General features: G+C 37.7%; 2 protein-coding genes across 4 annotated transcripts; both read left to right on the plus strand.

Moving 5' to 3' along the window:
- Positions 1–78: 78 nt before the first annotated feature.
- On the plus strand, positions 79–5986 carry znf576.2 (zinc finger protein 576, tandem duplicate 2). The gene is made up of 5 exons (XM_079836511.1): positions 79–293; positions 1036–1223; positions 1648–1763; positions 2719–2862; positions 4518–5986. The coding sequence occupies exons 2-5, from the start codon at positions 1079–1081 to the stop codon at positions 5301–5303; spliced, it is 1191 nt and encodes a 396-aa protein (XP_079692637.1). The 5' UTR covers positions 79–293; positions 1036–1078; the 3' UTR covers positions 5304–5986.
- A 702-nt stretch (positions 5987–6688) lies between these two features.
- LOC307138256 (uncharacterized protein) lies at positions 6689–17014 on the plus strand. 3 transcript variants are annotated; one of them, XM_079836469.1, is made up of 4 exons: positions 6689–6855; positions 8345–8944; positions 9701–10677; positions 14789–17014. In XM_079836469.1, exons 2-4 carry the CDS (start codon positions 8350–8352, stop codon positions 16064–16066), a joined length of 2850 nt encoding a protein of 949 aa, XP_079692595.1. In that variant the 5' UTR covers positions 6689–6855; positions 8345–8349; the 3' UTR covers positions 16067–17014. The 3 variants fall into 3 exon arrangements, with proteins under 3 accessions (XP_079692595.1, XP_079692593.1, XP_079692594.1); XM_079836467.1 differs by lacking the exon at positions 6689–6855 and adding an exon at positions 7668–7951; XM_079836468.1 differs by lacking the exon at positions 6689–6855 and adding an exon at positions 7668–7937.

Consider the following 17014-nt stretch of genomic DNA (forward strand, 5'->3'; position numbering starts at 1 on the left):
GGTAATTATCAGTGAATATGCAATTATTTTAATGTGGGCTAGAAAAATTAGCAATGTTATCTAATTTTAGAAGCGATTGACTTATTTTGAATGACAAACAAGGCATATGGATACCTGTCCTGCTCTTCTATGAACACAATGGAAAGTACAGCGGACGCCGTGGCACGTGATGCAGGTTTTTTTTTTCTCAGTCTAACAGCGGGTCACTGACTACACGTTTGCGCCCCCTTTATTTTCATATGTATGTCTGGCTTATGCCTTTTCCCTCCAGACAAAAAGGTTATTTCTTTCAGGTAAGAATTCTGCTGAATTATTTTTTAAGACTCAGATTTAATTAACTTTAAAATACAAATATTCCCTCTTTTTGGGCTTTGTTTGAAACGGCTTTAGCTAGCGAACTTGGTTTTTACTCTACACCAAGTTTAACCTCGAACTCAGTAGCGGGCTAATGTAGTAGCAGCTTAATAAATAAGAAAAGCATTGCGCCGTTCAAACCGCTAAAGTTTCTTTTGGACAGCGGTAGCAGCGCATTGGTTGTGGGACTAATTTCAATACATGAAGTAATGAGCTAGTTAGCTACATAGCATTGGTTTAGTTTGCAGAAGCTCAAGGCCCCTGTAGGCCTCGTTAGCCGGTAGCATGTAGCTTAGTTATGCGAACAAACGGTAGGCGGCTCTAAAACGCAAGATTGGAGACGTTTGGTATCCTAACACTGTTTTCTAAACACTTTTTATATTATGAACAAATATTCTTGTACTGCTGTGATGTTAAGTACTTAGTGCGTGTATAAAGGTAGACAAATATATTTTACTTTAAGCTTGTCAGCTATATTGTGTTTAATAGCTCAGTTGACTTGTCTTGTAAAAACTTCATTTTGAAAACTCAAGTAACGTTACGTAGAAACGGTTCTATTACGTTTTTACGTTGTTTATTCATTTAAGTGGCACTTTTTAAATGGGTGATGGGATTTTGTGATGTTTGCACACTAGTATGTTTATATGTATATTTAGATTGTCTATCGTCTCTTTGTTACAGTAACATTTACAGCGGGTGTACATTGAATCCTTAAGCCCTCATAATGGACGCTAACATACTGAACATAGAGGAGATAGTAATGGGAGGTGGAGAGACTGCTGCCCCTGCTGAACTGCCCCCTGAGAAGACGGAGGATGTCTACACCACCTCCATTCAGGGCCGTGCACCACCTCCTATCATTCAGTCATGTGAGTGTGACGGGAAATAATTGAATTTGTACTGGAACCAGTTATGGAAAGACGTCCTCGTTTTAAATGCATGTTTCTAAATTGGCACCTGTTGCAGTGTTATGCCAGTTTTCAAATAGTGTAATGGGGAATGGAGTCCTAGCATTTTTAATTCAAATCTGGGATAGAATAATTCACTTTTAAGTCTTTGGAACTAAGATTACTAAAAGAAATAAAAGAACAGGATTACTAAAATCCAGACATTACTGGATTAATATTATCATGTTGTGCTCATCACATTCCTAAATCCTTTTTTTCTGTTATACTTTTAGATGTTTTTTATGTATTGATGTTACACTAGGTATTTACATTTATTATAAACTCAAACAATGTTTAAATTTGTCGCTCTCTATCTCTCTCTCTCTCTCTTTCTCTATGTATTTAGACCAGCATGAAAGCCTGCAGTGTTTCCAGTGTTTTATTACTTTCTGCAACTCAAAAGCCAAGGAAAGGCACATGAAGAAGAGTCATCGGGAAGAATACAAACAGCAACTTCAGCAGGTTAGTTAAGGCATTACCTTGATATCACAGAAGCCCACTCCACAGATTATTAGGGATACAGTCACTTACAACATTCGCAGTTTGATTTGATTAAATATGGTCATACTTCAGTTCACCATACAAACTATTCTAGACAATGTTTGAAACTTTGAATTGCTAGCACTTTACTTTTTATTGCATCCTTAAGTTTAATCAAATGTTGTATTCCTTATTTGTAAGTTGCTTTGGATAAAAGCATCTGAAACGGATAAATGTAAATGATCCACAAAAATGAATGTATTCATTATTCTAAAAATATGAACCGAGTGATGGAGTGAGGATGTGCTGCTTTGTGTCTGTTGCTAAGAGCGTTCTTCTAGCTACACTGACTTGCACAGAAGAGTGCAGATGTCCATTTAATCCAAATAAAATAAAAAGACTAATGAAATGGGAAAGCTGAGAGAACTGTCTGTTTATTGAATGTAAATCTTATTCTCAATGAAGCTGACAAACACCCCTGGCTACACACTTTTACACTTCATTACATTTGTTTGATGATCATGTTCTTATTTTCGTCGAGTTTTTCTCTAGTAGACCAGATACCAGATTTTTCTGTAAAAATGACTCAAAGTACTTTGCATTCTCTGTTAATGTCATTAAATGACTGAAATTTATTTTGGCTAATGCAGCCTCTACCCTGCCATTATCAAGTGGTTTTGTTTCAGCTATTGTGAGGTCAGCTTTGTTTGACAGACTTGGCAAACTGAATGCTGTGAGTTTGCCACCAGGTGGAAGAGATGCTTTTTCAGTAGTTATTTGCACTGTGCTTCTCTTTTAATTTTAACATAGTTGATGCAATACAGTAATAAATATAACTAATTTTAAAAAAAAAAACTTGGCAGAGACTTCTGCAAAAACCTGAATCTGTTCATTTTTAACGTATGAAATAACTTGCCTGTTGCCTTTGAATCAACAGTGCGATACTCTGTTCACATGCTACGTGTGTGATCGAACCTTCCCCTCTTCTGAGGAGCTGACACAACATCAGTCGACCCACAACAAGGAGGACAAGCCCTTCAAATGTGCACACTGTCAAGAATGCTTCCGCACATTCTCAGAGGTGAGAGGAGGTTTACATAAAATGGAACTGAAAATGCTTGAATGACTATTATATTTTTATATTTCACATTATATTTTTTGTAAAATACTGACCATTTGCTTTGATTTTTTTATAGTATAAAGTATAAAAGTATCTTTAAGGGATAGTTCACCCAAAAATTCAAATTCTGTCATTAACTACTTAACTAGGCTTGCTGCGATAGTCGTGTTGACTGTGTTACTGGTGTTACATCACTTGCCCACCGCGGCACCACCCCACCGTCGTTTAGATTTTTTTATAGAAATAAAATAATTTAGTTCAGTTTGTGAACAGACACCACAATTAAAAGAACGTCTCTGCTCAAAGTGTGAGCCAAACTAGAGGCGCAGCACAGATCAGCAGCAGGAGTTAGATTTAATTTATCGCGAGAGTGAGGAGCTGACTGATACGATGAGCACAGAAGGTTTGGTTTCAAAGTGAAATGTAAAAACGCCTATTTAAGCAAGTTTGTCATTGTATTGTTTTGTTGTTGTGTTTTTCATTAGGAGAGCGAGCGTTTTCAGTTAATGCTTATGGAAGCTCAACTTTCATAGGAATAACTGAACATGCTCACTCTGCTCATTTCACTCATACTCATTTTACTTTCGCTTTCAAATTAGCGCAAATTTAAAAGCCCCCGTCGGTATTACCGGTGTTGTCACACGTCGATTAACCGGTGGGAAAATGTCCTGACCGTCACATTCCAATTCCAAAACCATAAGACTTTCGTTAATCTTTGGAAAACAAATTAAGAATTTTTTTTATGCAAACTAAGAGCTTTCTGTCCCTCCATTGACAGCTACGCAATTGACACTTTGATGCTTCAAAACGTTCATAAAGAGAGCGTAAAACTAATCCATATGAATTGAGCAGTTTAGTCCAAATTTTCAGAAGACACAATTGCTTTATTTGATTAACAGATTTAATTTAGTGTTTTATTCACTTATAAACATTGATCAGCGAACATAAGCGGAAGCTCAAACGTGCTGCGTAACACACAAGAATGAGCCTCATTGGTTCTCGCACGTCACTTGAACATGCTTGAGCTTCGGTTTACCACAATTGATGTGTGCATTGATAAATGTTTATATGTGAATTAATGCCTAAATTCAGTCTGCTCATGAAATAAAGCAATCGAGTCTCTTCTGAAAATTTAGACTAAAGTGTTCAATTAATATGGGTTAGTTTTTTCGATCCCTTTATGAACTTTTTGAAGCATCAAAGTGTCAGTTTTGCATAGCTGTCAGTGGAGGGAAAGAAATCTAACAGATTTCATCAAAAAGATCTTCATTTGTGTCCTGAAGATGAACGAAAGTCTTCTGGGTTTAGAATGACATGAGGGTGAGTAATTAATGACCATTTTTATTTTTTGGATGAACTATCCCTTTAAATTCTGCATAAAATGTTTATTATTCTAATTCAGCTAGAAATTTTTACTTGATTACCAAAAATAGGCAATATACAGTTACTAAAATGTTTTGCAAAATGTTATGACATTGTTATCGTAGGGTTTAAGAGCATGCGCAACTATGTACCGTTGATTTAAATATACGGCACTTGTGTTTAGATTTTGTGTAATTGTAAATGTAAACCTATGTTTAATAACAATTCAACATGCGTCACTTTCTTTCCACAAGTTAACAACGCATCGACGGCAGGTATGTCCTGAACGTCAGTTTGTGTGCAAAGAATGCAACGAGACGTTTCGAAGCCCTGGACTTTTGCGCAACCATCGTTTGGGCCAGCACCCCGTGCCCCTGGATGAAGAGGAGGCAGAGGATCCCACAAAGACCTACCGGTGTGGTAAATGTGGTAGGGGGTTTGAAGAAGAGGCAGAGCTCCTGCAACATCAGGAGAACCACGCAGGGGACCGGCACTGCAACGGTAGCGCCGCCATCAAACGTCGAGGGAGACCGCCGAAAACTGAGGTCATAGCTCCCGGTGAAAAGAAACTGAAGCGAAAGAAGAAGGAGGAAGAGGCAGAGGAGTCTGAGGAAACCAACCATTCAGAAGATGCTTCTGCAACACCAGCCACAGCCGAATCGAAGACAGGAGGAAGACGTGGACGCCCAGCCAAATCTACCCAGGAACCCAAGGCAGAAGATGACGAAGCAGAAAATGATGATAAGAAACCTCAGCCGGCTCGGCAGATCCCTTGCACTGAATGTGACCTCACTTTTCCCTCCCTGACGCAACTTCGAGCACATAAGAAAGAAAAGCACACGCAGCGGAAGGCTCACCCTTGTGAAGAGTGTGAGGAGAGTTTTAACCGACCCGCTCAGCTAGAGGCCCACATGGCAAGGGCACATAGTGCTGGTCGGTACACCTGCCCCACATGCGGGAAAAGCTTTGGCAGAGAAAGTAACCTGAAGGCTCATCAACAGAGCCATGGAAAAGAAGAGAAGCCAGTCGGAAAGAGATAATTCAGTTTGGGAGAATTTTGAGGGTCTATGCTAGCAGAAGATGAATTCGATTTTTAACATTTTTGTGTATAGAAATGTAGGTGGGGACAGGGTTCACTTTAGGTTTGAAGTTGTAACATATAGTGGGGATCCTTCAACTGTGTGACGCTCGAGATCAACACTATGTGAACATGTTATTTGAAAACTGGAAACCCAAAGGGTAGTGTGTTCCCGGTAAACTAATGGTATCCATGTTTGGGTGCCTCATTGTATCTTGGCGTCTGTACATAGCTTTGGCATGGCAAGTAACAAATGATTCATACCACGATTGAATTCTCATTTGTAGGGCTAATCATGTTGTAACTAATACCATCAAGAGAAACCCACGGAAAAGCCTTAATATATTGTCTAAGGCTTCACATTGTTGTTTTCTTTAATTTTCTTTTTCTTTTTTTGGAAAATTTTAATGTCTTTTCTATGAATATAATGTGTTATTGTTTTTACATTATTTTTAGAAGTGTGTACAATGGTGAGTGGAAAGATTTACTAAATGTTTTCTGATCAAATCTGGCTAAATTTTATTTCAAATGTTTTCATTTTCTACTGGTATGATTTGACATTTGACTTGATCTTAAATGTTACCCACAATTAAGACAGTTCTCTTGAGTGAAGTAAATGTCTGAATAATGTTTTGAATGTCATCTTATTTTTTTTCTGTTTCTATTAATTATTTGCACTGCAGCATTTGCATTTGTTGATATTTTCAAGTTGAACTATATATATATATATATATATATATACACATACACACATACCTCCTCTCTCTCACTCTCACTCACACACTCACTCACTCACTCATTGTTAATGAAGGAGAACTCTGGATATATCTAAAACTGCAATGGTCAAACTAAATATTTCCCTTTCGTCGCGGTTCCAGTTAGTCTTTGGTTGTTTGGTTAGCTAAAACATGAATTATGCACGTGTTACGTTTATTATCAGGCATTGATCAAGGTGGGTATGATTTACGTGACACCGGAAAGGTTGAATCATCTTCCTGTGAGAAAAACTTTTGCCTGCAAATGCATTTAAAACAGTATTTAAAATGAAAAAAAAAGCAACCAGGCGGGAAAATACCCAGAACTGACCCCCCCTCGCTTTTTAGGAAAAAAAGACTGCTCAAAGACCGTATTATTATAATAACTTTGTTTTCTATAGTGCCTTTAAAAAAACTTCTCAACGCACTTTAAAGTAAAAGAAAATACAAGTAAAGAATAAACAAAAAAGTAAATCAAACAGAAAAGCAAAGGAGGCTAAAATAAACAGGAAACCAGCAATGAGTACCACAGTCAACAATACGTTTTTGTTTTTTTAATGTTTTTTTTAAATGTGTTTTAAAAAAATTCCAAGAGACTTCTTCCCGAATTTCAACTGGAAGTTGGTTCCACAACCTGGGAGCAGCTATAGGAAAAGCTCCGTCACCTGAACGTGGTTGATGGACCAACAAACCCGAAGAGCGAAGACTTCGATAAAGTATGATAAAGGAATCCCATCTATCTGCAGCATTTTACTAAAGGTAAGATAATAGTCTACTGAACTAATATAAATAAGTAAACAGCTCGATCTGACTTCACCATGTGGTGTTGTGAAATATTTAATTTTTAGAGGCTGACTTTCATAAAGTACGAAGATTAGCGCGAATGTAGGATCAAAAAATTATTACAAAAGCACAGGACTGAGACGACGACAACATTAAAGTTATGGTCCGGTTTCACAGACCGAGCTTAGACTAAGCCAAGATTAGGCCTTAGTTTTATTAGGACAATGAAGTATCTTATATAAACGTGCCTTTTAAAAATCATTACTGGTCTGCATATTGAGACGAAACGTTATGTTCCGGTTGCACAATTCAAAACATTGCATTTTAGTCTGGGACTAGTCTGTGAAACCGGGGGGATGTGTCTTGTTTATTGATGGATGGGTCAGTCGGAAAATAATTAATGCTGCCTTCACGTGCTCTCGGAATTTTCGTAAATACGAGTTTCCTAGGTAAAAATTGCACATGAACGCCCTCACATTTTAAAACTTGAATGCAATGAGCTCGTAATCACGACTTCAGAAGTCGGAATGACCAAATTTCCGATAGCACGTGAAGGCAGCATAAGGCACATACAACGCTTAACGTAACAGTTGCACCGTAGAATGAGAAAATGTGCAGCAACTATATAATATTAATTTCTGCCCTTTCACACCCTGAGAAACATACAATAATTTTAAAACATAAAATGATTACGGCAACATGTCCGCTTTGATTGGCTTCTTTTGTAAAGAGCGCACTACCGCTCCCCTCCTGCAGATGGCAACCTCAACATTCCAATCAGGTATTTCATACCGGAAGTATCGGATGGACAGTGGTTGATTTCACCTTATTGCTTCTGCATGCTCATGCATCCTAATTCGAGCTTTATTATAGTCGTGATAAGACAGTTTTCACATTGGCGGTAGTTACAATCTCGCATTATACAGTTGTGTTTCATTATCATAATAGATGGTCGTTGAGCAATTAATAAACCCGGCATGATCAGAGATGCATTGTTTCATTACTGAACAGTAGATCCTGGAGCGAAGTGCTTGCAAATGTTCGTCGAAGACTCCTAGGTAATCTGAATAAAGTAAGCTTACTACTGCACTGTAGAGATTGAATTGACAGGACAAAAATGCTTAAAATGTCATGCAGCAATGCTGTTCATGATAAATGTTGTAGGCACTGTTTATGCCAGATCTAAGACCTCTCTGTCTGTAATACTACTTTAATAATGTTACAACCAGGGTCCGAATATAATTTATATTTATTTTGAATCATATTTTAATAACCTGTTTATTTAAAGGTTACTTACTATTTCATGACATTGGTATACATGGATGAAAAGGTTAGAAGTGCCCCTAAAAATCAATTCTAGGTGGTAAATGTGACACTATAATAAAATTTCTAAATGTTAACTAAAACCCAAATTACTTTGCCTTGATGGCGACATTTATACAGTATTTCCTATTTCTTTCCCAAGGCACCATGTCAGAGTTTACCCTCGATATTCAACTGACAGAATTGGGTTTTCCAAGCTGGAATTTCCCTCTCTGTGAGCCACAGAGCGTTAAGGAGACATTTTTGCCGACCCCGAACAGCATTGAAAAGCCAGCACCTGAGACTGAAATACCTGTAGACTGTCATGAGGAGGCCTGCATTGTCCCGAGTGAATTGGCTGAAAAAAGCTTTCTGCTGGACCATCAGTATTCCTCTCCCTTCAAACACGACCCTTCATCTAATGAGGAAACTGCTCAAGGTAATTCGGAAATCATTTCCACAGAGAAGAAGGATAAAGTCATTTGTAATGCGTGGAAAGGAGAAAGAAGAGAGGTGACAGAACAGAAAAACAACGAAGAAGAGCAAAGTGGACAAGAGGGAAAGAAACATGATGAAAATGAACAGAATTGTTCAGAGGTGAGCCTGGAAGCCTCCAGTCTTATGACAGATGACGTTGTATCTGGTGAAGAAAGGACAGATGAGGATGTGGAATTTGTTTTGACTGAGGATGATGATGTTGTTGATGAGGAGGAAGATGATGTGGAGGAGCTTGAGGAAGATGATGATGATGTTTCCTGGCCAGGTATTGTATAATTTCCAGATAATGGGTTGTGATTTAATGAATGCAGAATTTTGTAGATTTAGCAGAGCTTAAAAGTAAGAATTTTGCACTGCTGGAACATTTTTACTTGTCCCACCACAAAAAAGTTCTTGTTCCATTAGGAATGCACATCATCTAGAATTAATCTTCAAATAAACAATCATTTGCAATTTAAATATGTAGCACTGATAATCTTTAGCTCTAAACAACAACAATAAAATGTGATCCTAAATCTAACAATATCTATTTTTTCATACTGTGTTTAATGTATACTGAGAAATCTTTTAAATAATTGATTTTAGTTTGTTTATTTTTAATTAAATATACAAAATGGTGAAAATAGTAAGTATTTTATCTTCAGCAATTCAATGTGCCAGAAAAATATTTATCCTTGTCATTAAATGTTTTGTTTACAAGTATAATATATTAGTCCTTTTAATTTGAAATATTATAATGTAACTCCCTTACAGCTATAAATTCAGAAACGCATTTCATTTCAGAAATGTTCATATACAAAGCACAAAGTTAGCTAACAATGTATTATTAATTAATGTAAAAACATAAATTAAGGCACAAACAATGGGCTAAGTGAAATAAGAATACATGTTGTTAACTGATTAGGGTATATAGAAAATTGAGCATGTATATTGAGCATATATTCCGCAGCTCTACATTTTAATGAATGATTCCAGTGACCTTTCAGCATCTGTTGATACATGTTTTTTTCTTCAATTTTAGAGACGAATGAATGCGGAGAGAATGAAGAAAATCGCTGCCATGTGTGTGATCTTACCTTCTCCTCTCTCTTCTTGCTCCGAGAACATTTAAATATGCATACGGGTGTTCGCCCCTACCGCTGCGATGAATGTGGCAAGCAGTTCTGCCAGTTAGTCAATTATCGCACACACCTTCGCTCCCACTCGCACAAGGCCTCTATCCACTGTCGTGTTTGCTCAACCATCTTTGAGACCGAGGAACAGCTCCAGCAGCACTTGGACACAAACCATTTTGAGAAAGAGTTCTACCAGTGTGATTTTTGCAAGCAGATTTTCTCTGACCTAGATGTGTGCAAGGGTCATGTAGAATCGCACAGGCAACAGGCGAAACGGCATTTGTGCCTCAAATGCGGCTCCAGTTTTCGTATTCGCAACTCGCTGCTCCGTCACTTGGAATGGCACAGCAGAGGCATCTTCTCTTGCTCGGACTGTGAGCGGACCTTCTCCAGCAAGGCTTCTCTGTTACGCCACAGTTTCTCTCACTTGGGTGTCTTGCCGTATACGTGTCTGAAGTGCAAACGTCATTTCCGCTTGCCCTCTCTCTACCACAGCCACGAGTGTAAGCCGGAGAACATCCAGTGCATGGCGTGCTTGGTTTTCTTTGAGAGTCAAGAGGACTTTGACCAGCATAAGAAGGACACAGGATGCTGGGGTCATCAAGGGGCTTTGCCTTCCAAGACGGACGAGATCCGCTGCATGGAGTGTGGCCAAGTCTTTGCAAGCATTGAGGAATTAAAGAAGCATGGGAGCACCCACCAGAGGGTCCTAAAATGTGCTGAATGTGGGATGGGTTTCCGCTCGTCACTCATGCTTATGTCACACATGGGAGGGCATGCAGCACAGCGGCCATGTCTCTGCCAGGACTGTGGCCTGGGCTTCCCGCATCAACAGGGTTATGACAGCCACCTGAAAACATGTGGAATGGTAACGCCACCGGTGGTAAGTTTTTAGTGTAGGGTTGTTGTTTTTTTCTTTTAAATTGTGAGAATACTTGGTGTCCTGTACTTTAAAGCAGGGGTTTTCCATAGGGGCATTTACATTTTAAAAATGTTAATATTTACAAATGGAAAGTTTACATTCATTTGACATAAGTGTTTCTTTCTAGTATTGTTGTTAACTAAAACTTTAAAAAAAAATCCTCTTTGGTAATTGAAATAAGGCTGAAAAATAAATTAAAGTTATAAAAATGGCAAAATGCATGACAAAATTACTTAAACTAAATTTAAAATAAACTGAAAACAAAAAAAAACCTCACTTAAAGGGTTAGTTCACCCAAAAATGAAAATTCTGTCATTAATTACTCACCCTCATGTCGTTGGACACCCGTAAGACCTCCGTTCATATTCGGAACACAAATGAAGATATTTTAGTTGAAAGCTGATGGCTGAGAAAGGCCTCAGACAGGCCTCCAGTGGCATTCAGTACATTGACACTTCCAAGATCCATGAAAGGCACTTAAAACGTTGTTACAAAGTCTCTCTCACCACAGTGGCTCTACAATAATTTTACAATGCGACAACAATAGTTTTTGTGCGCAAAAAAAAATCAAAATAACACCTTTAACCAACTTGTTCTCGACTCCACGGCGCATGCGCGAGAATATGACGTAGCGCCGGCGTTCGGGAATCCATGAAATACACACTTTAACCCCATTTTGAGAACTACGCCGAGACCTAAAGCACGATCAATGTAGAATCCAACAGCTTAGATACGCGCATCTTCCTCTGCTCGTAAACAAATCGCTTCTGGGTCATCTGTCCGAGCGCCGGATCTGCGTCATATTCTCGCGCATGCGTCGTGGAGGCATACACGGAAGTCGAGAAGTTGGTTAAAGGTGTTATTTAGATTTTTTTTTTCGCACAAAAACTATTGTCGTCGCATTGTAAAATTATTGTAGTGCCACTGTGGTGAGAGAGACTTTGTAACAACGTTTTAAGTGCCTTTCATGGATCTTGGAAGTGTCAATGTACTGAATGCCAATGGAGGCCTGTCTGAAGCCTTTCTCAGCCATCAGCTTTCAACTAAAATATCTTCATTTGTGTTCCGAATATGAACGGAGGTCTTACGGGTGTCCAACGACATGAGGGTGAGTAATTAATGACAGAATTTTCATTTTTGGGTGAACTAACCCTTTAAGTGCTATATTAGTATATCAATAATACCAAATTAGCATAATTTCATTCAGCATTATAAATGCGTTCTTCTAAAGAAAATTGCCTTGCCACATACAAAATTTCTAACACTATTCTCTGAAAAAAGTGCTTTAGTATGTGGGGTTTTTTTGTGAAAAGTGCTATATAAATAAATGGTGTAAATCAGACGTTTTGTCAGAATAAAATCCAACATCGATTTTCTAAGCCAGAGATACGATATTTGCAGATACCTCAAAACTTGCTGTGATACCATTAAATTCAGGGGATTACTGAATTATATTATGGTATAATGTGCCTATTTTACACAACCAGTTTTTTTTTAATTAACTTACAAATGCAACCAAGATATATAACATGAACTTCTATCCCAAACAACATGCATTGCTCTGACCAAAAAAAAACGGGCTGATTGAAAACACAATTTCACTCTCTGACAGTAGGTGGTGGCTCTTATGGAATAGCACAACTGGTTTCCATGGTTTAAACTTTACACAAAAGCTGCACTAATAAACACTACTTTATTAGTCATTAACATGAAATGAAAATGCCATCGAAACTTTTCTGAAGACAGTCAGTTTCCTTCAGAGATAGTGATATAAAAACACCCCCACACACACAAATGATAATCTCATAGGACCTATGCATGAATCATATGAAAAGCCAATTTTAATGTCAGAACAGAAAGGCAATGAGTTTGCTTTTATGCAGTGAAGAAAATCTTTGTCATCTGTGGTCTCTTAAATTTGTAAATCCAAAATACTTCTTCAGCTATGACTTGAGTCAGACAGGAGAGAATACATTGTCTGTGTTTTTTTTGTGTGTTTTTTTTGCCTGCAGTTGATGAAAGTACTGCTAGGTCACAAAGAGAACACACACTTTGACGGAAATATGTAGTAGGGCTGCAACTAACGATTATTTTAATAATCGATTCATCTGTCGATTATTTATTCGATTAATTAATTAATTCGATTAATGTTCGATCCTTTATTCAAAAACACAACTGACAGTGCAAATTCACAGTGCAAAAAATCTTCAGAAAGTGCACAGGTTGCCTCAATAAATCTATAAATCTTTTTTTATTTTATTTTTTTTTATAAAGAAAAATACTAATCAGAAAACTTAGAACTTCTCTACACTACACTCAGACACACACACTCACAAACAAAATTAATGGGTTTAGTTAAATTGTAATGCATTAAGAATTTCTCTAAAATGTCCAAACCCATTATATACTCCTGGAGAAAACATCTACTGTATTAACCTATTAATATGAATGATATTAAATCCAGACACAGATATAACTGCTGTGACATATTAAAAAATATTATGTAACAATTAAATAAAACTAAAGAAGAACACAATGTCTTATTTTCAATGAATGATATGCATTCTTTATAACAACTTGCATACAACATTCCTTATTTATAGATTAAATATGAATTAAATAATTAATGTATAATAAATATAATGAATCCTTATTAAAACTAAAGAGGTGATTTTCTCTGTCTTTTGTTGTTTGATTAATATTAAGAGCACAAATGGACTGCTGTCACTTTAAGACCGGCTGACCGAAAATGACTAGATATTAGTCATAGTTTTTGTCATTCAAAGCTGGTTTTGATTTTCGTCTCGTTTTTGTCTGTGAAAAATGTTGTTGATTAAAATACTGACAAATTATTTGTCAACGAAATTAACATAGCAACAGATTGAAAAATGAATGGGCCAAAAAAAGGCAAGTGAATAAAAACGTGTCTTTAGTCTTGCAAACTATACCACCCCTGCTTTACTACTGTTATTAGCAAGCTAAAGCTAACTTGTCATGCTTGTCAAGCTGGATAATGAGTAAACAAGCATCAGAAGAGCTACTGGAGGGACGTCACGCTCCTCACTTCGAAACGGAACAAAAGTGGGATTTTGTAGTGACTAATGCTGCCTTCACGTGCTATTGGAAATTTGATGATTCCGACTTCTGAAGTCCTGATCACGAGCGCATTGCATTCAAGTTTCAAAATGTGACGGCGTTCATGTGCAATGTTTACCTAGGAAACTCGTATTTACGATAATTCCGAGAGCACGTGAAGGCAGCATTAGCGTTCCCCTGCTGTTGAACTCCCTTCCTCCTCATCAAGGACTCCAAGATGTTTTCGTTTTTGGTGCTGAATCACCACCGTGGTGCTCCCGTGCCATGTCGCGTCGCTTTTTCTGCAATTAACACACTTTTTCCATTTATTAATGACGCTTTTCGGCTGGTACGCTCGGCTCGGTTTGCTTTTCCACTGCGTGGTACGACGGGTACAGCACGGCTCGCCCGCTTCCACTCTGCTTAGCGCTCAACCGTGCTTTTTTTTATACTCAAACATCTCCGCGTCTAATTGAGGGGCATAATAGTCGCGCGACACAACGAATCGATAATGAAATTCGTTGCCAACTCTTTTAATAATCTATTTTTTTTAATAATTCGTTGTTGCAGCCCTAATATGTAGAACAGTCAACCGTGATTGCCTGCAGAAGTGGCCATCATGAGAGGGTCAAAATATAGGTGCATCTTATAAATATATCGTTTTTTACACACGTTGCATTGATACATCATATCATCAGTCATTTAATCAATGTATTGATACATATTCATGTATTTTACACCACTATAAATAAACTGAACTATACATTTCTGTTCTGGTTTACACGTTTAACAGTACTTAATAGTCCATAGGGGAAAAAAAGATATACACACACACAGTCAACTTAAATTTATACAGGGATAATATTAAATTCATTCAGCTTTTTTTTTTTTATGTCATGCTTAATATCAAAATGTTGAGAACACCACCTTTTCTAAAGTTGTATAAATGTGTTGAAAAAAAATTCCCCATACAGTAATCTTCTAATTCTGTTTACAGGCTTCTGTGAAGAAACCCAAACCGAAACCAACCCCCTCTCCACAAATAATGAAACCAATTGCTCCTAACATAGTCTTCCAAACTATTGCTCAGGCTTCAAATCCTGTCACATTCTCCAATAGCTTGAAGGAGCTCCACGTGGTTCCATTAGGTGACCAGAATAAGCCTGCTGATGGAAGGTGGAAGCTTACCTTAAATAAAGATCCTCCTCCAGGGATGCCTTTAGTTATGCTTGTGCCAGTTTCCACTACACAGTACTCGTCTACCTCAGATCCTACCAAGAGCTCCCAAAACTTTTTATCGTCCTCTCTGGTCTTAGAAACACCCTCATCTGCTCCACATGTCATTTCCATGCCGGTGGTCCCTCCTGGCAATGTTATTAGCAACGAGGCAGAGAAAGACACTGTAGAGCCCTGCAGAACCAACATTCCTTCTAATACACTCATTCCTGTGGAAAGCCATGACAGTTCCTCTAAGAAGAGGTGGACTATTTCAGATGATCAGGGTTCTATTCAAGTTTTTAGTGCAGAAAATGTAAAGACAGGCGAGCAGCCTGCAGGTAATCAGGGAATGAACGTTACTGCGCAAGTAGAGGCGGAGAGTGAGCAGAAAAATCTGTCAAATATGAAGCCTAATGCATTGAGGGATGAAAAAACGGATCCAGGGTGTTCATCAGATGCAGCATCTCTTAATCCTACATGCCCTGTGACACCATTATGTCTACTTAAGGTAAATGAGGAGAAGGATGATAATGACAAGAAAGAAAAGTCTTCAAATTTGAATGACCTCAACTCCTCCCAACCAGAAGTAGAAGTTAGTGTGCCTTTCATGAGAAAATCAGAGAAGCAAATGCTGGATGCGCAGGACAGTAGAAATCAGAGATTTTTCAAAAAAGACAAGTCTTCTGACAGGATGTGTGCAGAGTCACAAATGGAATTTACCGTGACGGGGGACAGATCTGAAAATAGTTCGGAGGGGCAAAACGAATCTGGTTTCGATGTAGAGGTGGAAATTAATGAAGATGTGGATTTGAGCAGCATGGAAGTGGAGATTGGTGATGAAGACAGCGGAGTGGATATGTTGGATGGTGAGCTTCATGAATGTGTGACTTGTGGACAAGTCCTTCCTGAAAAAGATATGATCCAGCACTACATGAAGCACGCGGCCGTCGCAGACAGTCCGGAGAGCTCTCCTACTAACGTTCCCTCTCACACTGCAGAACAATCCCCTCCATGTAGCCCACCAAGAAAAAGACTACGATCTGGTACTGAGTTGTGACATTTTGTTCAGGAGTATTTACTATCTTTTATTATTATTTTAAATTGATTTGCCTGGTTATTAATATTGCACCATCTTTAATTAAACCATTTACTTAGAAAACAGGAGTCACAATCATTTTTACCCAATGAAAATTTGGGAAATTTGGGAAAGATTGGTGTATGTTAAAACCAAGCATGTTTTGAATGTGTTCCACTTTTGACATTTCTTTTACGGTATCTTATTACATTTCCACATTGTTGTTTAAGATACAATAAATGTATATTGGGACATTGGAAGATGTGCTTAATTTTTGTTTTATCTATATTTATTTCAGGGTAATTTGGGAAATTGAGGCCGTGTTAGATCAGCAGTTTAATTAATTTCTTTTTTTTTGTGTGCGTGACTGCACATCAATTGCACATCGGTCCTGCTGGTTTAAGGTTTCAGCTTCTGATTGTGACATTATGTATCATATCTTCTGTTCTTTACTCATTCCTGTAGTTTGACATTCTGATGTTCAAAAGTGGAACAAATAAAAATATGCAAATACTACATGTAATTTTCACTGCAAATTCAATAAAAGATATTTGAATATCAGTAGAAACAGTAATGTATAGGGGAGGTGTGGGTGGGTGGGGGTCGATGCTAAATTAATTGATATTTAATTCGTTTCTGTACTTCAAAGATGTTGAATATAAGGAACCATGTCTGTTCACTGAATGTATAAGTATAAAGTTTTATTGGTTTGTTTTCTTTTGTTCCTTCTAATTTTTGTAAGGAGGCATTTAAAAAGAAGAAACAAGCCATTTGTTAAGGGAAGCTGCAAACCTCTCAAATCTTTTTTTTATGACAGGGATGTGTGTTCTGTAGCCTACTTCATGACCATAGTTCTTTTTTGAAACCATAGGTGTACAATAAATAAATAATTCAGCTCGGCTGCCGTCACATTAAGACGTGATGTCATGT

Source organism: Gobio gobio, assembly GCF_949357685.1.
Source record: "Gobio gobio genome assembly, chromosome: 15".
Lineage (NCBI taxonomy): Eukaryota > Metazoa > Chordata > Actinopteri > Cypriniformes > Gobionidae > Gobio > Gobio gobio.